The sequence below is a fragment of the Daucus carota genome, chromosome 5, assembly GCF_001625215.2.
Source record: "Daucus carota subsp. sativus chromosome 5, DH1 v3.0, whole genome shotgun sequence".
NCBI classification, from domain to species: Eukaryota; Viridiplantae; Streptophyta; class Magnoliopsida; order Apiales; family Apiaceae; genus Daucus; species Daucus carota.
Window position 1 is genome coordinate 33,591,006 of NC_030385.2, and position 25,976 is coordinate 33,616,981.

General features: G+C 34.5%; 5 protein-coding genes across 8 annotated transcripts; 1 reads left to right on the top strand and 4 right to left on the bottom strand.

Moving 5' to 3' along the window:
- Positions 1-307: 307 nt before the first annotated feature.
- Positions 308-3,214, bottom strand: LOC108220248 (pentatricopeptide repeat-containing protein At4g01990, mitochondrial-like). Its single transcript, XM_064094461.1, has 3 exons — positions 3,120-3,214; positions 2,770-3,085; positions 308-1,782 (listed from the first exon to the last, which is right to left on the bottom strand). The coding sequence occupies exons 2-3, from the start codon at positions 3,076-3,078 to the stop codon at positions 460-462; spliced, it is 1,632 nt and encodes a 543-aa protein (XP_063950531.1). The 5' UTR covers positions 3,079-3,085; positions 3,120-3,214; the 3' UTR covers positions 308-459.
- A 484-nt stretch (positions 3,215-3,698) lies between these two features.
- On the bottom strand, positions 3,699-6,841 carry LOC108223999 (pentatricopeptide repeat-containing protein At1g02370, mitochondrial-like). The gene is made up of 2 exons (XM_017398514.2): positions 6,426-6,841; positions 3,699-5,111 (listed from the first exon to the last, which is right to left on the bottom strand). The coding sequence occupies exons 1-2, from the start codon at positions 6,714-6,716 to the stop codon at positions 3,948-3,950; spliced, it is 1,455 nt and encodes a 484-aa protein (XP_017254003.1). The 5' UTR covers positions 6,717-6,841; the 3' UTR covers positions 3,699-3,947.
- A 142-nt stretch (positions 6,842-6,983) lies between these two features.
- LOC108223998 (pentatricopeptide repeat-containing protein At1g02370, mitochondrial) lies at positions 6,984-12,869 on the bottom strand. Of its 2 annotated transcripts, none has more exons than XM_017398513.2 (3): positions 12,553-12,867; positions 10,181-11,626; positions 6,984-7,237 (listed from the first exon to the last, which is right to left on the bottom strand). In XM_017398513.2, exons 1-2 carry the CDS (start codon positions 12,823-12,825, stop codon positions 10,385-10,387), a joined length of 1,515 nt encoding a protein of 504 aa, XP_017254002.1. In that variant the 5' UTR covers positions 12,826-12,867; the 3' UTR covers positions 6,984-7,237; positions 10,181-10,384. The 2 variants fall into 2 exon arrangements, with proteins under 2 accessions (XP_017254002.1, XP_017254001.1); XM_017398512.2 differs by lacking the exon at positions 6,984-7,237 and adding an exon at positions 7,253-7,633 and having other exon boundaries at positions 12,553-12,869.
- A 4,914-nt stretch (positions 12,870-17,783) lies between these two features.
- Positions 17,784-18,467, top strand: LOC108221623 (uncharacterized). The gene has a single exon (XM_017395489.1). The coding sequence runs from the start codon at positions 17,784-17,786 to the stop codon at positions 18,465-18,467; it is 684 nt and encodes a 227-aa protein (XP_017250978.1).
- A 1,919-nt stretch (positions 18,468-20,386) lies between these two features.
- LOC108220407 (uncharacterized) lies at positions 20,387-25,225 on the bottom strand. Of its 3 annotated transcripts, none has more exons than XM_017394167.2 (7): positions 24,867-25,225; positions 23,404-24,036; positions 22,295-22,949; positions 21,809-21,909; positions 21,626-21,715; positions 21,417-21,544; positions 20,387-20,928 (listed from the first exon to the last, which is right to left on the bottom strand). In XM_017394167.2, the coding sequence occupies exons 2-7, from the start codon at positions 23,965-23,967 to the stop codon at positions 20,781-20,783; spliced, it is 1,686 nt and encodes a 561-aa protein (XP_017249656.1). In that variant the 5' UTR covers positions 23,968-24,036; positions 24,867-25,225; the 3' UTR covers positions 20,387-20,780. The 3 variants fall into 3 exon arrangements, with proteins under 3 accessions (XP_017249656.1, XP_017249655.1, XP_063950851.1); XM_017394166.2 differs by having other exon boundaries at positions 24,855-25,225; XM_064094781.1 differs by lacking the exon at positions 24,867-25,225 and adding an exon at positions 24,142-24,827.
- Between the last annotated feature and the right edge of the window lie 751 nt (positions 25,226-25,976).

Consider the following 25,976-nt stretch of genomic DNA (forward strand, 5'->3'; position numbering starts at 1 on the left):
ATATATAATGAAAATTGCTAAATTGTGTAAATTAAGGATTTTTTTAGTCACAAAATTAGGAAATATACTTTTCAGCAAAAATAAGATTTCAAAGACAATGTAACAGCAATCAAGTTCTTTGTTCATCCATAAACCCTAATGGGGACTGCTTGCTTTTGTTTTTGGATAATGGTTGTTGATTGTCGTTTTCATTTTTATTTTATTAAATACCATACCATACTTATAAGTTTGAGGAGGATAAAATATACGCAGCTCTGCCTATACTCTTAATAGAGAGGTTGTTTTCATGAAAACAACCGGCTTAGTGTACGATAAATTTTGTAAAGTTGTATTTTTGAATATTTTTTACAGAATAATTTTGGCAGTCATTTTTCATAAAAACGTAGCCATGCAGTCCTAGGAAATGTTCAGGATGACGTTGGTAATTCGTAAACCTCGAGTTCAGAACTAACTGACCGCTTAATCACTGTTTAATACAAAATCGAAGTGTTTCCGATTCTTTGTTGGCGGCTGCTTAATGCGCTTTTTAGCAGACTGCTCACTACACACTCTTCCAAGCAACTCTTCAAGTTCGGGACTAGCTTCGATTCCATCATCCATAATCCTATTGCGCATATCGGGTGCCTCTTTACTGGCAGCTACATAAGTCTCCAGCAATAATTTGTAGGCTTCAGAATCCAGAAGGTTTACCTTCTTCAAGATCTTGCAAAACTTTTCAGCTTTATTGACATCACCCTCCTTCTTAAAATACTCCATGAGTCTATTAACATCTTCAGGGGTTGGATGCAACTCGTTGTTCTTGACTACAGATATGGCTGTTTCTAGGCAACTCAAAGCAAAATCTAACTGTTGTTTCTCCAGATAATGCTGCATTACTCGTTTCCAAAACCAATGAGTATTTCCGTTGTACCTCTTTAAGATGTTGTGGAAAACCATTTCAGCTTCTTCGATCATGCCATGCTTGAGGTAGAAACCAATAGCGTGATATGGCAGCCTTCTATCATAAGTAGAACAAGTTGATTCCCACTCCTCAAAGATCTTCTTAAAGCCATTAACGTCGTCCAATCTGGCAAGTGTCTCGAGCATTGCCAGAGTACTCTTATCGGAATCCATTTTAAATGCTGACTTGAGGTGCTTCCAGATTTTATGGACCTTATCTAGATTAGAGGTTCCAGCATACAAGCTTAACAGGTAATGAAATGGTTTACGGCCACATCGTTTCCCCATCTTCCTAATTTCTTCCTCCATTTTTTCAAGGGTTGATTCAGCTTTCTCATAAAGTCCAGCCTTAACATAAGCTACTGCCAAGTTACTAAATGTTGTCCAATCATGCTGCACCGCTCCATTATTGTGTGTTATCTCCTCAAAAACCTTTTCCGCTGCCTCAATATCTTTCAAACAAGTATAACTAGTGATCCAGATGTTATACGTATGTACGCTCAGTGCTATGTTTCTGTTCTTCATCTCCTGGACTAATGGAGGCACTTTCTCTGGCATATTTAGTCTCATATACAAGGACATAAGATTGTTGAAAGCAACTGAAGAAAGAAACTGCATTGTATCCATCTTCTCAAATAAATTCAGTGCCTTGTCAGTCAATTTTTCTCTGCAATAGCAGTTAAGTAGAGCACCATAAGTAGATATATCCTTCGCTATTTCTGGGATACCGTTAAAATGATTCTCAGCAGCAGAGATTCCCTTGACCTGTGATATCAGATCCAACTGTCTTGCATGATCAGTAGGTTCAAATTTAATATTTCTAGTGTGCATCCACTCCATTACCTGTGTCACATAGATCAGAACATCAGTGGATATAATCATATGTATATACGGGAAAAAAACCCTACTAACAAGGAGAATTTTCTACATCAATGTGACAAACCGAGTCAAATTAAAGCCTAGAGAGAAATGTCAGGCCTATCCTGAATCACCCATTTCCACTTTTTCCACTACTGCATCCAACTTGGGTAATACACAAAGCTCGCCACCCCCAAAAAAAAGAAAGAAAAAAAGATCAAGATATAGTGGTCCTATTAGTCAAGCTTAAGCTTATATTCTATTTCAATACTTTTTCATTGCCCGACATACTGTTTTACCTTTTGAATGCATTTTGCAGTTTCTCAACATTATAAAAAGCAAGAGTCTAAACATTTTCAAACTTTTACAGGATTTTTTTAAACCCAGGCTGAGGTTACTCGCAGAAGCAGCCTGTTTATTTATTACTAGGAGTTAAGGTTGTATATCACTTTCTCTGCACATTGTGTGCACTCCATTAGCTATGCATAGTTTGATTTTACTTTCTGCGACATGATGGTATGCGACCGTACATGCGCCCTACACGAGAAAAGTATGGCTCAACAACGCAGGTAGTGGGGAGCTAAAGTAAAAAATGGTGCATATGAACTTCAGAGATTTAAATACCAATTCTACAATATTCTTGAGAGGAGGACAAATTATCCTTAAAAAAATTGTATAGCACTCTTCTCTTACTAAGATAACACGATAGACTCAAACAAGCCCAATGTGATTAAGATTCAACCTTCTGTATTTATAAACACTACAACTATGAATTCGAAGTTATTCATTCTATTAATTAAATTAAAGTCCACTCCTCCATCTACTTTCATATTTCCAATTAATAAACCCTCACATTTATAGGGTCGAGAACAGTTTAGTGAATTTTTAAGAGTGCAGAACAATTGTTGACCTGTGCAACAATGGCAAGGCAATACGCAAAATTAATAAATATCACAAGGAAAATGTAAGAACCTGCAGGGCTCGGAGTACTTTTCCACTTCTTCGGAGTTGCAATATACAAGAATTCAGCTGAAATTTGCTTGTGAAATCGTCTTTTTCCGGAAAAAATAGATTTAAAGTATCCAAAGTCGAAGCTTTCGATGAATCTGGAGCTGATAATTGAAGGTACAGAACATCTCTCTTCAGTTTAACTACCTTCTGAACGGTCGCCGCCGCCGCCGCCGCGTCATGTTCCATTTTCACCGCCGTACACACGTATCTTACCAGCGACGATGGTGTAGCTGAGAATAGACGGCTAGGATTGAATAACACCTTCATCATCGTTCTCGATTAAAATTTCTACTTTTTTTTTTTTGCTAAATGATTAAAATTTCTACTTGCTATTGCCTAATTCATGTTCTAGGGTTTTGCACAACAAAAACGAAACTACCCTAACTCAAAGGATTTTACAAATAGGAGCCGCATTCTACTGGAAAAATGATAAATAAGCATTATTATATGTTAAGAATTTTAAAATTAATCCGGCATCGGAAAAATTCAGTTTTTTTAATTAGATCAATATTATTAAAAATTACATATGTGCTACTTGTAGCAAGAGAATTGATAATTCTTGATTGAGCGAGAATCGAATGCAGCTCCGAAAATATGTGGAAAATCATTTTTCGATTAAACGAGCCAAAATCGATTTTAACACCAAAAACATCCTATAATTATAGCATAGACAACGTCAAACAATTTTACCAGCGGATCATCTCATCACATTTGCATCTTAATTTTGTATTCAGATTGCCAGAGAGATACCACAACTCAATTTAATCTCAACAAAGTTATTAAAGTTTTGCAATTTGGATGGAAATGTGGCTCCTAGTTTAGGATGCAACTGTAAGGAAGGAGGATGACAGATCAACTTTCTTTCTCATGCTAATCTTTAACTAGCACAATAGTGAACAAAAAAAAATAATTAAAATCCATATTACAAATATACACTTATTTGCTCTTAGCAAAGTCGATGATCAATATGATCAATACAGACTCTCCCCTGCAACTAGAAAATGTTTTAAAAACTAGCAAGTCTGGCATCACCTCAACAGTGAAGAAACAATCTATTCAAGGTAAAACCTTTTTGAGTCGGTACTCAAGTTCTAAGCTAATTTCAATCCCATCATCTGTACTACTACGCATCTCCGATGCTATCTTACAATCTGACTGGCACCTGCATAAATCTCCAACAATGATGTGTATGTCCCATGATCGAGAGGTTGTAATTTCCTCAAAATCTTGCAGAACATTTCAGCACCGTTTGCATCATTATCTTTCTTGAAGTACTCCATAAATCGGTTAACATCTTCAGGGGTCGGATGCCATTCATTGTTCTTACCTTCTGATATAGCTGCTTCGAGGCATTCTAAAGCTGTATCTATTTCATGTTTCTCCAAATAGTATGACATTAACATTTCCCAGTATCGATAGTAAGGTCCTTCACACCTCTTCACAACATGCTCAAACACCCTTCCAGCTTCTTCAGTCATGTCATGCTTTAAGTAAAGGACTATTGCCGTTTTTGCTAGCCTTTCATCATAACTCGGACAAGTTGACTCCCACTCCTCAAAGATACTCTTCAACCCAATAACATCATCTAATTTTGCAAGAGCTTTAAGCATATGAAGAGTACTAACATTGGTGGTTACTTTAAATGCAGACTTTAGCCCCTTCCAAATTCTATGGACCTCGGCAAGATTTGAAGTTGCAGCATACAAGTTTAATAGGTAATGGAATGGTCTACGATCAGGTCGCTTCACATTTAATACCTTTTTTTCCAATTCTTTAAGAGTTAATTCAGCTTTTTCATCAAGTCCAACATTGACATAAGCTGAAGCCAGGTTACTTATTATTGTCCAATCGTAGTTCTGTTTTCCATATATTAGGTTTACCTCCTCGAACACCCTTTCCACGGCTTTAATATCATTTAAAGATGAGTAGCTACCCATCCAAACACTATAGGAGAACATGTCCAGTGGCATGTTCCTGTTCTTCAACTCTTGAATTAAAGCGGGCACCTTCTCTGGCTGGTGTATCTTCATATACAAGGTCATAAGATTGTTGAAAGCAATCGTGGAAACAATACCCATCTTATCCATCTCCACAAACAGAGCATGTGCCTTATCTTCCAGTCCTCCTTGGCAAAAACAGTTAAGCAGAGCTCCATATGCACATTTATGAATTTCTGACGGGAGGAGGCCATTGAAATAATATTCAGCAGCAGATATACCCTTGACTTTTGCTGTCAGATCCAGATACTTTGCAGTGTCAGTGGGAGCAAAACCATTGCCGCTCTTATTCATCCACTCCATAACCTGCAGCGTGAAGAATCCACAGATAAGGAACATCATTCTCAATACATATCAATTTTGAACTCGACTTCACAAGGTAGACATATTGCATCATCTCATATAAACGAACTTAAAAGAGTAGAAAACTGAATAAGCTACATTCATAAGATTGTATGTCATTTATCGCTTTACTGTAAGTGGGGGGAATATAATTCCTAGATCACAACCTGAACAACTAAGTAGCTATTGTTCACCAAAAACAAAAAATGTGATGACTACTTGTACATAGGCCTGTCAATGGAGCGAAAATCCGATCCGACCCGATCCGATCCGGGGTCATTTTAGCGGATATGGATTTAACAAAAAAAAAATCCGATCCGATAAGAAAAATCCGATAATAAATGGGTTGGATATGGATTTAGTGTGATCCGATCCGTTTATAACCCGATCTGGTTAATAATTAATTAATTAATTAAATATATATATATTATATATTATATAATAATATATTTTATTCCCGATAGTATTTACAGAATGAGAGGTATTAGTTAGTTATATTTAATTTATTTACTACTGATTAACATAAACACTTATAATGGGGCTAATATGCAGCAATGCAGTGGTAAATATTCATGTGTAAGCTTGTTGGCCTGTTGTACAGTGGTACTATTGTATAGTATCCAACTTGCCACTTATATATACACATTGAATATAGACATAATAAAATTGAAGTTGTAATGACGCGGATAATTTTGCAGCAGCTTTTAAAGTTCAAATGTTGTATCGATTGCATATCCACGAGTTTGCCAGCTGAACTCAACTACGATCACCCCATGAATTTTGATATTTCCTTGATACTTCCCAAATTGGGCATCACAAATATCTCTTAATGCCAAATAAACTATAATTACTGAAATAAATCCTCAAACTTGTGCAATTCCTACAGAAGCTTAGCATATAGAGAGGGGTGGGCTGCGTCATTTCAACCCAAACTTATAATTCTGTTTGTGTATCTACTATTTTAAGTGAATTACAATTTCCAATTATATTAAAAAGTAATATAAAAATTTTAGAAATTCACTCCAAAGATTTCCCCTTTTAAAGTTTTTTTAGTTAAGTCATTTACTAGAAAAATTAAATACTCACACATAGGTTTGTAGCTTTTAGTATGCAGGTTTAAATGAGAACCATAGAAATGTAAGAATGCATAACATAGGTAAAAAAAATATAGCATTTGGAAGGAGGGAGGGGGGGAGGGAGAGAGCGAGGGAGAGGGGGAAAGAGATAGAGAGAGAGAGAGAGGGAGGGAGGGAGGGCGAGAGAGAGAGAGAGAGAGACCTCTAATGCGAGTGGGTACTGGCCATACTTGCGGAGCTCTTTGACACAAGAATCAAGGTCGAACTTGGCGAAAAAATTGCCGTCATTGACATAATTATTCATAGTATCCGCCACTGTACCTCCGTTAAAACCAAGTGCCGATAGTCTCTTGTACAGAGATAGCCCCCCTCTCACTCCAATCTTACCACCACCCATCACCGGAGCCTCCGCCTGTTGCATAGAAAAGGTTCTACTTGACCTTAATGAAAATCGACGGCTAGGATTCATTAACATCTTCTTCATCGATATCATTCTTGATTGTTTTCTCGGTTTCCCCAGCTCTTTTCACCGCCTGCGACTTGTACTGGTAGGAAGGTTTAAGGTTGGGGTTTATGGTCTTGGCGCCCCCTGTTCCGGGGATTTATTCTGGGCTCACCCATCATAATAGATAGGTATTATGCTGATTTGTACTAGTCTAATTATTAGAAAAATTCATTTTAAAATTATATCAAAATAATAATATATTTCATTTATATTAATTTAAATAATAATATATTATTAACTCTAATTAAAATATAATTGATCATAATAACAACTATTATAAATCACCCGTACAAAGTATTAACATTAGATAAAAAAAAAAAAAATATATATGGGGACTGGTCTATTGCAACACTATATTTTGTTTCTTTGTTTACAGACTAGGGCCTAGGTAGGAACCCCCAACAAAAACCACATGACGATCACATTCTGCTGTTTTGCAACCTTGCAAATCTTTTGTTACACCAAGGAGACTAAAAAGGAAGCCTGTATCCAGAGGCAATGAGCAGGAACTGCACAGAACATAATTTTGGAAATAAAAGTATTGTCAAGTAGCAACATTGCAAAAATCTTCAACAGCAGTGTTATAGAGTTGGACAACATATGTTGAAATCTATTAACGATGATATCCAAGCCTCTATCAACAACAGATACATGACTTTAAGGACATTAATTGAATGCCAAACTTCTAGCCCTACTCAACAATGCACCTAATATACAATGCATATATTCATCAAGTTAACTTGTCAGCCATATTCCTTTGCAGGGAAATTGAGTGTTTCTTTGCTCATGGCTGGAGAGCTATACATATATCTGTCAGCAGGACATAGTCCTTTGAACGTATATATCAGATTCAAGTGAATTAACAAGCCACTTTGTTCTAAAAGTAGGTTTGTTATTTCCACTACCTGCATGAAATGAATTAAAAAAATCAACACACAAGTTAAAACGAAGTTATTTTACTTTGTATACAGACTACAGTATATCAAAGAAATACTTGTCTTTATACTTGTTGCTGAAATTATGATGAAGTAGATTAGTGATAGAATGATAACATGATATATTATTTACGGTATTTATATTATGTTAGGAGATTAAGAACTCGTGCATATCACATAAAGAGATAAGACCACTGTTAGCCTGCTACAAATGATTCATAAGAACATTCAAAAGCACGAAGCTATTGTTATAAGATAAAAACATCCAAGAGTGACGATTTTTTCCAAAACCTTGAACTTGAAGACAATTTCAAGGTGGTTTGTGTAAAATTCATATACTAGCTGTCAGAACTGAGGATTTTTCACAATTTTGGGAGGGCATGTTGCACAATATAAGAAGTAGAAAACTAGTACAAAGTATCTTGCCACCAGCAGCAATCAGATACCCTTCCCAATTATACCACTCTTATTCTAGAAGAATTCCAACAGCCAAAATGTAAAACACAAATAATTGTAATAAAAGATAAAGACATATCATGTATTTTCAAATCAATGGTCAATATCCTTCTGAAAAACTTAATGTCACTAACCTTAACAGCATCTTGAGACCAATTGAATTTTATTCAAGCATGCATAGATCAAACAATGCATGCATGCATTATGTATACATGCAATATACACAACCATCATACACGGTAAAACTTGGTGGCGGTGGCGGTGTAACATACTAATGGTGTCCCATACAAGCCTTTATTACTCCTATTGAGTGCTCACTGAAGCCACATAGTTCCATAACTGCCACACAAAAATCTCTTACCACAGCCGATTTTAGCTACAGGCAGTATTCTACAATGTACACCACCCCACATCACCTTCATCAGCATCATTGTTACTTTTCAGACTGTCATGCTTGTTTAAATTAAGATCGAAGTTTCTGTTAGGGATGCATAAATAATACATCACTATTATACACTATCCTTTTGAGCCCCGAATTACACATCGAATCACTTATCTGATTAAAATTTAAACTGCAAACAGTCTAATTTCAAATTTTTATACTCAATCCATTTTATAACTAGAATCTTCCGAGTACTGGACACTAATGCACTGAATTTATAGTTATAGTACAACAACTTTATCCTATTTTATCCTTGCTAGATTTTAAGTGAGAGATTAAAAAAAAAGTACCATTAAAAAGGAAGTCGGATTTTCCTTTCACATAACAAAGTCCGTGAAAAAGGGATGGTAGTAACAAAGTCAATCATGAGTAATTATAGAGGAGGAAGCACTACGTAGATGTTTGGTTCATGGTGAACGGCAATCTGCATTGCAGACCTGTGTATTAGAGTTAGGTTAAGGAGTTAAGGGGTCAATGGGTCATGTAATCTCGTGAACCGGGTAATTAATTCCTTGAATGACCAATTTCCGTCAACAATCCAACACCCTTGTAAGTAATTAAAAATTAGGGTTTTATATCAAACTGCCCACCCATTTCGTCAAAAAATCTCACCTGACCCACCCAAAAAATTTTGGACTCATGTAAACCACTATAAACAAAATATATATCATCACTATTTATAGCTCTTTACTTAAACATTTATAAAAAATCAACCGTTTGTTTTTTTACTACAAAACCACTTCGAGTACTTTGATAATAGTCCCTAGTATTTATCAAAATAATTTGGGAATTCCTAAAGCAACATAGCTAGGATGATCATATAACTATATCTGTAACTATATATTTTATTTAACTACATGGCTATATTGCTTTAGAAATTCCCAAATTATTTTAATAAATACCAGAAACTATTATGAAAGTACTCGAAGTGGTTTTGTAGTAAAAAAATAAACGGTTAATTTTTTATAAATAATTAAGTAAAAAGGTATGAATAATGAAGTGGTTAAAATGATATATATTTGGTTTGTAGTGGCTTAAATGAGTCCGAAATTTTTTGGGTGGGTCAAGTGAGATTTTTTGACGAAATGGGTGGCCAGTTTGATATAAAACCCTTAAAAATTAAGTCCCTAAAAGGTTTACAGGCTTATTCAAGTTTCAACAAAATATATTTTTTAACCTTTTGTATTAAGATCCTAAAATTTAAAAGATTGTTCATGGGGTAAACATATCCACACTTTTTTGGCGATGATGGAGTAAACGCAATTTAAATTCCAAATACAGAAGGTAGCATTATAAATCTTGTAAAGTACAAAAGAAAGTCAAGAAACTTTACTGTTATTCAGAAAATAGATAATTAGTTTACCAAATAATACTAGTATGATGCTGTCTTTTATACTTAATTTTTCTACTAAAACATCCGACTTGACTTGTCTAACAGGAACACCATTATATTTGTGGAACGAAGGGATAGGTAAAATCTTCAGAGTGTAGTTCAAAGATTATTCCAGTTTAAAGATTATTTCTGAAATGGAAAGGACCATGCTGAAAACACTGCATCCTGAAACATGAAAATATCTATAGATGATCCAAACAAATCATTTGAAGTCTCAATGACTTACCAGGTGAGCAAGAAGAAAAGTTCATCCAACGTTGTTGGAAATTTAGTCACGTCAACATCATTCTTCTGCGTTCTTCCTAGCTAATTTGCAAGACCGTTGATGAATGACCCTCTTATATTAGAAACTAGTGCAAAAGAGATTCTCTTGCAAGTAGGCATTACTTTTTCATGCTTGCATCAAACTCAATGTAAATTGAGAAAATAACTACTCGGGACAAACTCTTCTAAGCAATTCCTCATGTTCAGAGCTGATTTCAATCCCATCATCCTTCATCTTACAACGAACTTGGGGTGCTGTCATATTAGCAGCTACATACACTTCAAGCAATAACATGTAGGCTTCAGAATCAATACAATTAGCTTTCTTCAATATCTCACATAACTTCTCAGCACCAGTAACATCACCCTCTTTCTTAAAGTATTCCATAAATCTGGTAATATCTGCAGCAAATGGACGCCATTCATTATTATTAATTCCAGAAATAGCTGCTTCAAGATATCTTAAAGCTAAATCTATCTGCTGTTTCTTCAGATAGTATGACATGAACAACCCCCAAGACCAATAGAAGGGTGTTTCACATCTCTTTACAAGGTTGTGGAAGACATTCTCAGCTTCTTCAATCATGTCATGCTTTAAATAAACAGCTATTGCAGTATTTGGCAGCCTTCTATCGTAACTGGAACAAGTTGACTCCCACTCCTCAAATACCTCCTTCAATCCATTCACATCATCCAGTCTGGCAAGAGCCTGAAGCATAAGTAGGGTACTCGTATTGCTAGTATATTTGAACGCTAGCTTTAAGGCATTCCAGATTCTATGGACCTCCTTTAAATTAGAAGTTCCAGAATACAAGCTTAACATGAAATGAAATGGGCTACGGTTACAAGGTCTGCCCATCTTCTGAATTTCCTCTTCCACTCTTTTAAGAGTTGATTCCGCCTTTTCATGTAGTCCAGCCTTGACATAGGCAACAGCCATATTACTATATGTTGTCCAGTCACAATGCTGTCCACTGTATATCATCTCCTCATATACCCTTTCCACCCCCTTTATGTCATTTAAGCATGAATAGCTAGTCATCCAGATGTTATAAGAAAATACACATGGCAAGATGTTCTTGTTCTTCATATCTTGGATAAGAGAAGGTACCTTCTCTGGCTGGTTTTGTCTCATGTATAAGGACATAAGATTGTTGAAAGACATCGAAGAAGCAATGCCTAATTCATCCATTTTCTCAAATAAAGATTGCGCTTTGTCAGTGAGTTTTTCTTTGCAATAACAGTTTAGCAGAGCCCCATATGTAAATTTATTCTTTGTTGATGATGAGAGGTCGGCAAAGTAATTTTCAGCGGCAGATGTTCCCTTGACTTTTGATATCAGATCCAAGCAAATAGCATGGTCACTATGAGAAAGGTTGATACCTCTTTTTTTCATCCACTCCATTATCTGCACAGAAAGGACTGGTAATGCATCGGTTCCAAAGTCATCATGCATTTTATAAAAGGAATTCCATTTGTAAACTATCTAAAACATTAATTAAAAAAAACTTTGCCTTGGTGATTCATTAATGACATTCAATGTGGTAACTTGACTTTTTGTAGGAAGACAATGTGATCATACTAATGTTTTGCTTAATGAATCGATCAATCATATGCAATCATACTAATGTTTAGATTAATGAATCAATCAATCATATGCACATCTCAACTTTCAAAAGACAACTGGGAATCAGAAGTCTTGTTTCTTTGTCTTAACTCTTAAGTGACCGGACAGTTCTCCTAAAACCCATATGCACATCTCAACTTCTAAAAGATAACTGGGAATCAGAAGTCTTGTTTCTTTGTATTAAGTGACAGGACAGTTCTCCTAACACCTCAAGGTGTTAGGAGAATGGCTTAACATGATCATATTATATTCTAACATGCCCTCACCCAAAAGCCCATTTTTTGGGTGAGAGCGGATCACGGACGCCCATCTTTGGGGTATAAACGTGTCTTTTGTGTACATAATAAATTATGAGAATATTGGTATCCCACGACTGCACTAAATAAGCATGGCTCGTGTATTTTAAATCTAGCTGTCCAACTGGCCATCCAACAGTCCTTTATCGATTATTACTTAATCCAAGTCAGAAACCTTTATAACAAACTTAACATTCCTAATTTTAGTGGCAATTTCATTTTTACATTAAGTAGCAACTGAGATAAATTTCATTTTCATAAACTTGACATTCTTAATTTAAGTAGCAACTTCATTTTTTGCATAAAGTAGCAATTGAAATATTTTTCATTTTTCATTTTTTCCACCAAGTAACTACGGAAAAACACATGAATTCAGACACACATTCGAGAGAGAGAGAGAGGAAGAGAGACCTCAAGGGCGTGATTGAATCTACCATACTTGCGAAGCTCCTTGACAGACCTCTCGAGTTGAATTTTGCTGACAGAATTACCCTCCCGGAGATAATGATTTAACGTCTGTGCCACAGTTTCGCCGGTGATTGCCACCGCCGACAATCTCCCATAGAGGTTGTTCCGTTTAATAAGTGTTTTACAAGTAGTCACCGGAGCCACCGCCGATTGGTCCTTCACAATCGCCGTACAAAAGTACCTCATGAACAAGGTTGCTGTGATCGGTACTTTCATAGGACGGCGACAGCACAAATATATGTTCCAATTTCATACCGTCCGAAAAATGTTTTGAACTTGACCCAATTTTATTTGAATTTTGTAAATTGTTTTTTATAATTTTGAAAAATATATAGAAATGAAAATTGTGTTTTGATAAAATTTCCGTTAATTTGACTAAAAAATGTCTAAGAATGTCAAAGAATTATCAAAAAAGGTTTTTTCTTACTTATTTTTCTATTAAACTTCGATTTATTCATAACGTAGAATTTTGAAAATTCTAACTTAATTTATTGAGTTTTTTTATTAAAAAAATCGACTTCACGAAAATGAGTTTTATATTAAAGGGTCACTCATTTTTATTATCCGTAGAACACATCTAAGAATATGTGTCAAAAATTAAAATTTTGTATAAAAGAAGTAGTTAATATGTATCAAAAACTAAAATGTAATATAATTTAACTAATTTCAACTATAAAATATTTTAAACATGTTATATGTTAATATTTTATTATTAAACATGTTTTTCATCATTACAACACCGTATAAAATAGAGAAATAAAAAAAATGAGTAAGATAATTTATTATAAAATATAGAATAGGGTAATGAGATAAGAGCTTTGACAATAAATTATGAAATTATACTAGTTATAGTTGCACCAGTTTTTTTTTATCGAACATTAGTATCATATTGTCCGCTCTAGGTCGTGACCAAATCCGCACGGATTTGATTCTAGCCTCTCTCAAAAGGCCTCATATGGAGGGTTTTTTGGCTGCCATCATATTGATGAATAGATAGATTAGTTTGATCAAAACACAGTTTTAGATAAGGAAAATGCTAGGGACCCCAAATATTTATCCCAAAATTTTTTCCCAAATGACGTGGCAAAATCTCATTGGTTGCATTCATTCCCATAATAATGAGGCCCCCCTGCAGATTCATCAATCACCCAATCAAATTTCGCCACTTGTTAGCCACGTCATTTGGTAACAAATTTTGGGGAAAAAATTTGAGGTCTCTAGCATTGCCCTTTAGATAATACAAGTCATAAGTGGAGTCCTAAATTATCTCTAAGTTTCGATGATAGTAGTATCATACGTAACAAACCCAGGATAATTATTTGCAAAGTTGTTCTACTCTCTAGGAAGTAGGAACCTCGTCCTCTTGGTTTTACTTTTAAGCATGGCGAAAGTCCAGCCATTTGATCCACCTCGTATTGCACCTCCTCCCCTCCACACAGTGATCCAACGTCAAAAAAACCCCTTAAACGAATGTCTGACGTATGTGATCATACTGGCATTTGCAGCCGGTATTACATTCCTCGTCGTGCATGCATTACAATATCACAGTGCCTGTTACACCATATCCTCCCCGCACCTCGCACTCGATTCTGTAACCGTCTCCAACTTCAGCCTCTCGTCCCGTCCCAAACAGGTTTCCGCGGAATGGAATGTCAGGATGAGTCTCGAAAGCTGGATCCGCCGTGGATATATAAACCTTCATGATATTACCATTTCGATATTTTACAACGAGTTACAAGTCGGATTGACTAGTCTTGTCCCGTTCGATATGAGTCCTCGTAATTCCACCGTGTTCTTTGAGAAAAAATTTGGAGGGTCGTCGGGGCTATGTGATGATTCGATGATCAAGGCCATGAACGAAGATATTGCAGGTGGTACGGTAAAATTACATGTTCGGTTTAGAGGTTCGGTGAGAAAATCTTTTAAAGGGCGTTGGGTTGATCACTTGGATTTGTCAGTTGATTGTAATAACGTGGAGTTGTTTTTTGGATCCTCGGATAAATCACGGGCACAGATGTCGAATCCTTCCCACAAATGCCATCGTGTGCTAGCTGTTGATTATGATAATTTGAGTCCTCTCTGATCTTCTTTGCGCAGGATATATGTGCGTTTTTATCATTCATGTAGTCTACGATTTGGTTCTATGAGAAACTTTTGGTTATTATTCAATAATATAGTTTAGTTAAGGGTTGTGGATTTGCCAACTGCAGGTGTAGAATTTGTTTTCCTGCTGATGCCTGATGGCAATGGTCTAATCTTGGCTGATTCTGTGGGTAAGTTGATAAAAGTATATATTACACTATAAGAAACCATAAGAAAAGGTCCGTCCATCCCATATCATTATTGTTAGAATATGATATGATCTCAATATTTTCATATTTAATTATAGATTATAACCCAAAAATGGTTGTGTCTGTCTGTGATCCACTTTCGATTCAAAAATGAAAAATATAATATAATTCTCGTAAACCCTCCTCCAGTATATTGAGTAAATGTGCCTAGTGAAGAACCACACAAGCTTATGTCTAACATTAACAAGTAATGTCAAACTATTAATAACTACTATTAACATTTTTATGATGATATTATTTACAAATGAAAGATGTTGAGTTCTAACATTTTAGATAATATTTTTAAATTTTTAAACATTTATTTACTATTTATTTTTATTTTAATCAAATAAAATAATCAAAAAATTAAAAATAACCAATAAATAATTATTTTGAATTAACCCACACATATAACCAGTACCGGGAGTTTGTATAAATTTATAAACAAGAAAAATATTTCATCAAGTTGATTTTGGTACATGATTTTATATTTTTTATTTATAGTATGTATTAATTATTTTTAACTAATTTCATTTGGAAGAACTTAAATGAACGGAATCATCTCGTTTACAAAAAACAAATTTTTACCTATTAATGTTTCTCATTCTAAATATTGTTTCTGTTTTTCACATGGCATTTTGATTTTGGGTTAATTATCAAGTTGATCATTGAAGTGGGCTTAATGTATCAAGTTAGTCACTGAACTCAAAACGGTATCAAGATGGTTACTAAAGTCATAATAAATATCAAACAAGTACCTTGAAATATGAGTTCAAGTAGTAAAAATATTATTTATAAAGTTTTACACATTATTTTTAAATGTTACCGCAACCAACTAAAAACTTATGACTTCTAGTATGTAAAATAATATATTTATATTTTATCAAGTTTATTATTATTTATATTTTATTATATAGTTATTTTTTTGTTTTAATTAAAAATAAATAATAAATAAACTTGATAAAATCTAAATATATTATCATAAATGTTAGAATTCATAACCTTTTACTTGGTTTTGGTAACATTCAAAGATAATGTGTAAAATTTTATAAATAATATTTTTTCTGCTTAAACTTATATTTCAAGGTACTTGTTTGATATTTATGGTCACTTCAGTGACCATCTTGATACCGTTTTGAGTTCAGTGACCAATTTGATACATTAAGCCCACTTGAGTGACCAACTAGATAATTAACCCTTTTGGTTTTTAACACATATTTTTAATTTCTTATTCAAAAAAATGTAATCAAATTTTAATTGACGAAAAAATCAACTAAAAATAATATTTTTTACTATCCGATCAACACATCTAAAAATATGTGTCAGATATTAAAGCATCATATAAAAAATAATGGTCATTCATTCCTCGAATATCTATTAAGGTACTGGTTGGAGTTGCGGTTGCAGATAGCAACAACAGTTTTTTTTGCTGAGCAGATGAAAAGTTTTTTTTGCTAAAAAGCAGATAAAAACTTTGTAATGGTACTAAAAGTTGTTTTTAGAAAAAATATGTCCTCCCATACTTTTGAAGAAAACTGTTTTTCAGCACAAAGTTGTTAAAGATTTTATTATCAAAACTCACCAAACGTATTTATTTTATAGTAGCCTTTAACCCCGTGCAAAGCAGGGGCAGGTATATGATTCGTAATTTATTAATTATAATTTAATTCTTAACACCATTTTATTAGTATTTTAGTATTAATGAATTGGATTTCAGTTAAATTATATTAACCAACTCGTTATATCTTCTAACGGAAATTTAGCTTTCACAATTTATTATCTATCTATAAATATTTTTCTATATTAATATGTGACAGTTTATTATTCAATTTAAATCAAATTTTTCATATTTCATATATCTTCATATGTTACGTAATGGCTCGTGTTTGTAATGAAATAGAATACGTAAGTGTTAAATTTTGAGTAGAATATAATTAAAAAGTAGCTATATGATTCGTAATTTATTAATTATAATTTAATTCTTAACACCATTTTATTAGTATTTTAGTATTAATGAATTGGATTTTAGTTAAATTATATTAACCAACTCGTTATATCTTCTAACGGAAATTTAGCTTTCACAATTTATTATCTATCTGTAAATATTTTTCTATATTAATATGTGACAGTTTATTATTCAATTTAAATCAAATTTTTCATATTTCATATATCTTCATATGTTACGTAATGGCTCGTGTTTGTAATGAAATAGAATACGTAAGTGTTAAATTTCGAGTAGAATATAATTAAAAAGTAGCGTCTTTAATTATTTATATGTATTTTAGACAAAAGATATTCAAAATTGTATATTTATAATTAGTTATACGTTTATCTATAAGTAATTTTTAAAATTAATATATGTTATTAACAGTAGTTTCACCTTTTTTTAACTAATTATAAATTATATTTAAAAAGATATTAATATACATAAGGAGTGTTTTTAGTATATGAAACTGTTTAATAGATATCTACCAAAATTTTGTAGGACTACAAACTATACCTATGTTCGCTTTTTATAGTATAGTATAGTATAGATAGTATAGATTATGCTTCAAAATTAGTACATATGAACAACAATAGAACAACACTTTTTTTGAATGCAATTTGTAATAGTAGTCGCAAACAGACTCTAGTTTTATATACATAGAATAGATAGATTAGTTTGATCAAAACACAGTTTTAGATGATAAAGTCATGAGTGGAGTCCTAAGTTATCTCAAGTTTAGATGATAGTAGTATCAGACTACGGAACATACGTACTCCGATATCATAAGTAACAAACCCAGGATAATTATTTGCAAAGTTGTTCTACTCTCTAAGAACCTGATACTCTTGGTTTCAAGCATGACGAAAGTCGTGCCATTTGATCCACCTTGTATTGCACCTACTGCCCTCCACACAGTGACCCAACGTCAAACAAACCCCTTAAACGTCTGTCTGATGGTTTTGACAACAATGGCATTTGCATACGGTATTGCATTCCTCGTCGTGCATGCACAACAAATTTACGGTGCCTGTTACACTATATCCACTCCGCACCTCGTACTCGATTCAATATCCATCTCCAACTTCAGCCTCTCGTCTCGTCAGGTTTCCGCGGAATGGGACGTCAGGATGAATCTCGAAAGCTGGGTCCGTCGTGGATATATAAACCTTCATGATATTACAATTTCGATATTTTACGAAGCGTTACAAGTCGGATTGACTAGTCTTGTCCCGTTCGATGTGAGTCCTCGTAATTCCACCGTATACTTTGAGAAAAAATTTAGGGGATCGTCGGGGTTAGTTGATGATTCCATGATTAAGGCCATGAACGAAAATATTGTAGCTGGTACGGTAAAATTACATGTTCAGTTTAAAGGTTCGGTGAGAAAATCTTTCAAAGGCCGTTGGGTTGATCACTTGGAGTTGCTAGTTGATTGTAATAACGTGGAGTTATTTTTTGGATCTTCTGATAAGTCACGGGCACAGATGTCGAATCCTTCCCGCAAATGCCGACCTGTGCTACTTGGTAATTACGATAATTAGGGTTCTCTGATCTTCTTTGCCCAGGATATATGTGCGTTTTTACCTTTTATCATTTATATATATAGTCTACGATTTGGTTCTATGAGAACATTTTGGTTGATTATTATTCAATAATATATATAGTTAAGGCGTTAAGGGTTGTGGATTTGTCAACGGCAGATGTAGAATATGTCATTTAACATGATATTAGAGTTCGGGTTTGATCTCAATATTTTCATATATAATTATGGGACACGAAGGCAAAATTATAATCCAAATATGAGTGTCCGTGATCCACTCTCAATCCAAATATAAAAAATATAACATGATCTTAGTAAACTCTCGTCCATCATATTGAGTCGTTGAACAATTACTCGTTACTTTATCTTTTACTACGGATAGTGAAGAACCACACATGCTTATGAGTTATGTCTAACATTAACAAGCAATGTCAAACTATAAATAACTACTATTAGAAAATCTATCTCCACCCAACATATCTTGAAATTATTATAAGCCAACAGTCAGCATTACTATTTCTGCTTAATCCCTCCCAACGCTCCTAAAATTTTAGGATAATCCCTCCTCTCATCTTCTGGACTCTTTAGCCTTCACAAAAGTTTACCAAAAAACTCAAACACAACAATGAAGCTCTCGCATCTCTTCACGACCTTCATTTATCTGGTTTTTTCACTATCAATCCAAACAAATGCCATCATTCCCACATCCTCCCGCGGCCATGCATACATGACACAAGAGCACCATCCATCGTCGACTAGTTTTGCAGACCGCAATCCAGACCCATTGTCCATACCCAACTCCTACATATCATCTGCGCCTTCAAGTTCACCAGACCTGTCAAATTCCAATGATGCTAATTTCAAAGCCCTCGAAATTCAGATAGCGACTGCCAACCGCGACGCTCACCTTGCTGTCAAGATATCACAGAACATCGCGAAGAATCCATCGACAACAACTTTGATACGTAAGTGTCTTGGCCAATGCGTGGAAAATTTTAACACAATTGTGGATGATCTAACAAAAGCCACAAATGATCTGCATGCGAAGGACATATACATGGTGAAAGAAGATCTGAGTTCAGTAGAGCAAGATCTTTCAGCTTGTCAATCATGCTTTAAGAAAATGGTAGGAGCCCAATCTCCATTGAAGCCTTATGAAGATTCTATTAATAGCACAATGAACAGTTGCCTAGCCATTCTTTCTGAAACCATAAATTAGTTTCTTTTTTATTTTAATTTTTCTTCCCTTAATTATATAGCATGTTCATAATTTGTATTTATTAATGTTCAGAGACTAGTCAACATGATAGGTTTTTTTTTTTTTTTTTTTTTTGACAAATATGGCTTATAGCCTTACAAGTGAGTATCTGTTCTAAGATATTCTCGAGATGAGCCAGGGTCGAACCCAAGACCTGGGACGACAGAGGATAAGCCCTTAACCACCGGGCTATCCAACCGTGCTCCAACATGATAGGTTAATTACTATGTTTTTTTGTTGTTTTAGAGATTTGTTTATATATTGTATTGATAGCAGATATGAAGGGTATTCTGACCAGATATATCTCTTTATTTATTTTCATTTTTGTGACTTCTGTATATGCAAAACATGTCCTGATACTTCTGTTTATATTTTTAATTTATCATATAGATCACAAATTTTGGGAATAATGTTATGCGATGTTACAAAATAATATAACATATATTTACAAAAATAACTTTTTTAAAAGTTTAAACTAATCATCACTAAATTATAAAGAATATTTTAGAGGTCAAATTGAATATAAACTGGAAATCTAAATTCCAAGAAAATCTTCCTTCACAATCTAGAGCGGATAACATATAGTGCAGAGAGATATTGTGTGAGCTAATCAATATCCAGATTATTCACAGAAGATGGGTCATTAAACAAAGTAGCAATGATAAAAATAAAAAATAAAGATTGATTGCTTATCACAATAAATTAAAATGACAACTACAGTAGAATTTACAATGATATATAATATTTAAAAAGTATTACAGAAATTGAAGCCCAAAAGGAGGGGCAATTGGCTCTTACAATTAGCAGCACAGACAAGGTCATAGGGGTATGGAAATCAAACAAGCTGGAAATAGAAACTAGGATGAGTGCTAAACCAAAAAGGCCAATTTCCAAATAATACTGTTCGGTTCTGCTCTAAAGATAAAGAACTTCAACAGCCCCTCTCCTGACATGTAATCATGGTAATTACCAAAAATTCATCACAGTGTGCATAAAACTAGACAACTGTGCAGGAGGAATACGGCCATCATTGAACAAAAGAGATTACTCCAAATACTAGCAACTGGTATCACCACCATGAATCTTTGCATGAATTGCCTTGTAGCACTTGAGACTGCAAAGGGGAACTTTTGTCTTTGAATCTCTATATCTGTATGAATTGCTACAAGATGGACCAGCACATTTTTCACGTGGAGGAGGATAACTGGAAATGAATAGCAACTAATTACACAAATCATAAAAATAAACCAACACAAAGAATTAACGGCTTAACAAGTATTATACCCCTCTTTTCTGAGATTGGTTTCTCTTATTACCTATAATATTTCTAAACTAGTAAACTAGACCAGAATTTGGCCAACCATACTTCTTGCTGATATGGGCATTAACAAATATTACGAATTTTGTTTAGCTAGAACTTCTCCCACTCGGTTTTTAAAAAAACAAAAATTTCAGTAGGCAAATGCAAAAGTATAGGGATTAAAACAAAATACATCCCGACACAGGAACTCATGCAATAGCTTAGTCAATAACACTATTTATTAAAAATTAAAAGAAGTGAGCAAGAAACCAAAAAGACCGACCGCAGAACAGAAGAAACTAATACACTCGACAGGTAAGCCATAAGGTGTTTTAGAAAACGTCTCTATTCTCTACTAAAAACAATATTTATAACGAGAATAAGAACAGCACCTGCAGGGTTTAGGGTCAAAGATATGAGGCAAACCAACATCGTCTGAAAAGGTAACTGTGGTTCCAGTCGGGCCTATGACACATCTAATAGTATTCGGAGGAAGGGTTCGTGCATTGACAGCCCTCTCCTGCACAATACAAGCAAAACAATATTAAATTAAACTCTTTGAGAATTAGTAGTTCACACATAGCTGCAGACTTCACGATACCTGAGCCAACTCTTCCTGACGCTTCTTTATTTTATCTTCTCGCTTCTTTCTACTGGAGTCTTGACCAAGTATTTTTCTAATTGCCTCAGCCTAAAACCCATGATCATATAACATCAATAACGTTCGTCAATATGAAGAGCATATAACAGACCAAAGAACAAAAAAAAAGTTGAAAAGGCAAACCTCCGACTCCCGAGCTGCTTTCTCTTTTTGCAATCTACGCCTCTCAGCAGCCTCAGCTTTCTTCAACTGCTGCTCAACTTCCGTGAGGGTCTCTTTTTGCCCTGGAAAGGCCAAACGAACAACATAAGTTCAAACCTTATTCACTGATACGACATTTATGTCTCTGTGAACTCAAAAGATTAACAGGTCGTACAAATATTTATCAAGTCTTTGGATGTTCATATGATTTTCAGACTCAAAAAGGAATACTCTGATGTTAAATTGCTACATTTGTCTACATAATCAGAGAGGTCAGAAGCCTAAAATAAAGTACTTTCTGGGGAAAATTATTACAATCCACATCCATTTAATTGCAAAGACATGAAACCTCAAACTAGATCCAAAATTACCTCTAAAACTATTCAGAATAACTGCATTACAGCAATAATATAAACAAGCAGAAGATCTGAAGAAAAACAAACAGGAACCAAATGCCATAAAACATACTTCGAGGTGGAGGTGGTGGTAGACCATTTGGAAACTCAATTTCATTTGCTCCAGCTGCAGAAGAGAAATCCCTGCTTGATAGAAGGGCTCGTTGACGTGTCGTAAGAGCTATTTCTTTTTTATGTTCTGTTGGAAAATCAGCGATATCCTTCCCTAGTTTCTCCTTATTACCTTCAGGCTCCCCTTCAGACATTAATTCTTCGTCCGGTTCATAATCTGTATCCTCCCGCACCCTCTCTGTTATCGCCTTCTTGCTATCTCTATTCGGCCTTGAAGGACCAAAATCTTTTGCATTTTCATTATTCCTAACTTTTAAGACCAGGGATAGACTTCGCTTTTTGATGCCAGAATCTGCTGCTGCATCTTTGTATCCTGCAGCAACCTTAGATGTTCTGAGTTTCTGCAAGTACCGAATTTCATCATCGTCCTCGTCATCATCAAATTCCCCATTTATATCACGTTTCTTTGGCACTTTCTTGTTTTTTCGAACCCGATCTGACTTCTCTGCTTGCTTTCTAGTAACATTTTTGCCGTACATCTTAATAGGAAGTTCCTCCTTACGATTGAACTCCTCCTTGGAGAAATCTTTCCATGGAATTCCTTTCAAGCCACAATTTTTGTCTAGATGAGGAGAACTGTCTCCATCAGAATCTTCCTGAAACATGCCCCAGGAAAAGAATCAGATTTATTTCCAGATATTGAAAGAAATAATATCTAGTAGAAAATATTGAAGGCTAATATAAAAGAATTGACGCAAGACTTGCATACAGGTCACACAAAAAACCCAAGTCTTGCGTCCAGCAAAATGAATATTACATGCTTCAGTCAGGAAAAAATCACATGTGCTAGAAAACATGCATACACTTTGAGATGCAAAGTCAGCACACTCAACATCCTTAAGGTATTAAATATTTGCAATTTATTTCATCAAATATAAGCCCCATTTAGCAAAAATAACATAGAAATTCAGCCTCACTATCAGACAATCAGTTAATCAAACCTTAAAGCATATTTGAATTGCACGCAGATGATAGGAAAATCATCTCCTCCAGATAAATTGGATAAAATTAAATAATGTCTTCGTTTATTTCAAACAGATAACAGCGAACCTGGAGAATCAGTTTGGGTCGTGGCTGAGGAGCATTTAATATTTGGGCACTCTTTGAAGAAGATCCACCTCCTGATGTAGCATGAGAAGTGGGCTTTGCTTCAATAGTGCGTGTCACACCACCAACCTTAAGCTTCACTTTTTTAAACTTACTCTCGGCTGCAGCTCCATCCCTGACCACACCTCCATTATGCATCTTTTGGTTCAAACCACCTACTGAATCATTTTCAACTTTCAGACCACCGTTGCTATATATTGGACTAAATGCTTCATCCCCCTTTAACCTTTTATGGGGACGTTCACTACTAACTTTGGTACCCACGGAATCCCTTGAAGCACATTGGTTAAGGTTGAAAACTTTTCTCATAGAGCTATTATCATAACCAGCATTCTCATCACTAGAGACTTTGGATGTAGTATCTGAAACCTGCTCTGACAATAAGCTTGACTGGTCACGACCCTCAGGTACGGGTTGTGATTCAGGTATAAGCCGACGATATCTCTGGCTTCTCTTCCTCCTCCCAGGAATTGAAATACCTTCAAGTGGAGCACTAGTCTGGTCCATTAGAACAATGATATCAATGTCGAAAAAGTTTGTTGCCCGCAGATATCATACAACAAGAGGAACTGTCAGCTGCATACATAATTGTTTATTAGTTCAACAACTACATGCTTCTTACAAGATTTATAATAAGAATCATTAGGGAAACAACCAAATTAGAAGATTGTAAAGGAGTACCGATGCCACGATGTCAGGAACTATAAATGATATTGTTACTGCATAAAAGGCTAACCTAACTGAAAGCTCGACAACTACCTGAGAGAACTTTTTGATTTCAAAATACATGAGCAAACTGAAATAGCTGGCTTACAAAGATAAAAGCACATTTAGAATCCGCCAGCAAGTAGCAAAAAAACGCAAGAAAGAAACCACATCACACCAAATTACTCAGTAATAACATCAGAATCGAATCTACTACAAATAACTTACTTAAAACAATATATACTTAAATTAATCCATATATATAAACAGAATAACCATTACCAGAGCTATTCAGATAAACCATTCGGAAATTAATAGCGAACAAAACCCTGAATCCTGGACCCTAAACATACAAGAACAAAACCATAAATGTACATGAAATCAAATTCTCCCCCGCCAAACTTAATTAATGCCACAAATGTAAAATTAAACCTAGATTCACCCTCTGAAAACCAAAATCGAGGATTTATTACTGAATATTATTAATTAAACTAGATACACTCCACAAAACGAGAATCGAAGATTTACAATGGAACCTAAAGATTACAAACATTAACATATCTCCAAATTACAACACGCACACATACCAAAATCAGCTCAAATCAAATGCAGACATAAGAAACAAACCCTAAACATCTGAATACAAACATAAACCCAAACTCAGATAATACATATACCGATATACGTACATATAGAATCACCTTGGAGCTGATTGCAGATATCTGGAACTTCGAGTCGCAAAATAATTGCAAACAGAGAAGAGAGAAGAGAAAGGTGGGAGCTTTGAAGAAGACGAGAGAGAAAGAGATAGAGTAGAGAGAGAGAGAGAGAGAGAGAGAGAGAAGGAGAGAGAATGCAAGACGGCGGAGTATAGATACAGATGTTTGTGCGTATAAAAAAGAGGGGGGGTGGGTTATTATGGATTGGGTTAGGGTTCCTGAAAGTAATCTTCTCCATGTTTGTGAAATTTAGGAAATTTGGACCTGGTTAACTCGGGGAATCGACTCGGTTCCTTATCTCGACTCTTCTCGCGTTTATGTTTTTAATTTTTCCCTCCTCTTTATCGTTCCTTGTGTGTGTAATCATACCAGAGTGTTTTTGTTCAAAGTGTAGAGAGCGGGTGGGCCCACAGTGTTTTTCTTCTCAAATTATGTTCTTTTAAATAAAAACATGCAGATTAAATTTTTGACAAATACGGGTCTCATAAAAACAAAACGAGAAATTTTTTTTTTTTCAAACAATCCGGAGACAAAGAGCTACTATTGTATACGGAAAATGTCAGGTATCTCCGAAGATTCTTTTAAATTAATTTTTAAAATTTAGTTGATAATGTATGGCTAGATACACTCACACTAATTATTAATAATAGGAATCTTTGTATGTGTATAAATTATCCGATTAAAATCAATCATATTTCTTCCATGTCGTTTAAGAGAAAAATTTGAAGATAGATTTAAGGTACATAATGCTACTCACATACAAGTTGAAGTCTCATATTATTATTCGATATTATTGCTAGACCTGACAATTTGGTACTCGACACGAAAAAATCAGGTTTGATTTTCAATATTCGGTACACGAACATAAAAATACACGTTGAATTTAGTATCAAATTCTGGTTTTTATTTTATATTCACGAATGTACACGATACAAATATATTTTCCAAAGAAATAAGTACATGTTCGTGTAAAGATATATATATTTGAATAAATTTATAATTTATTACTATATACTTTTCATAAAATCAGGTTTTAAAAATTACAAATATTTTTAAAAAAGTTATAAGTTTAAAGAAATTACATATATAAAC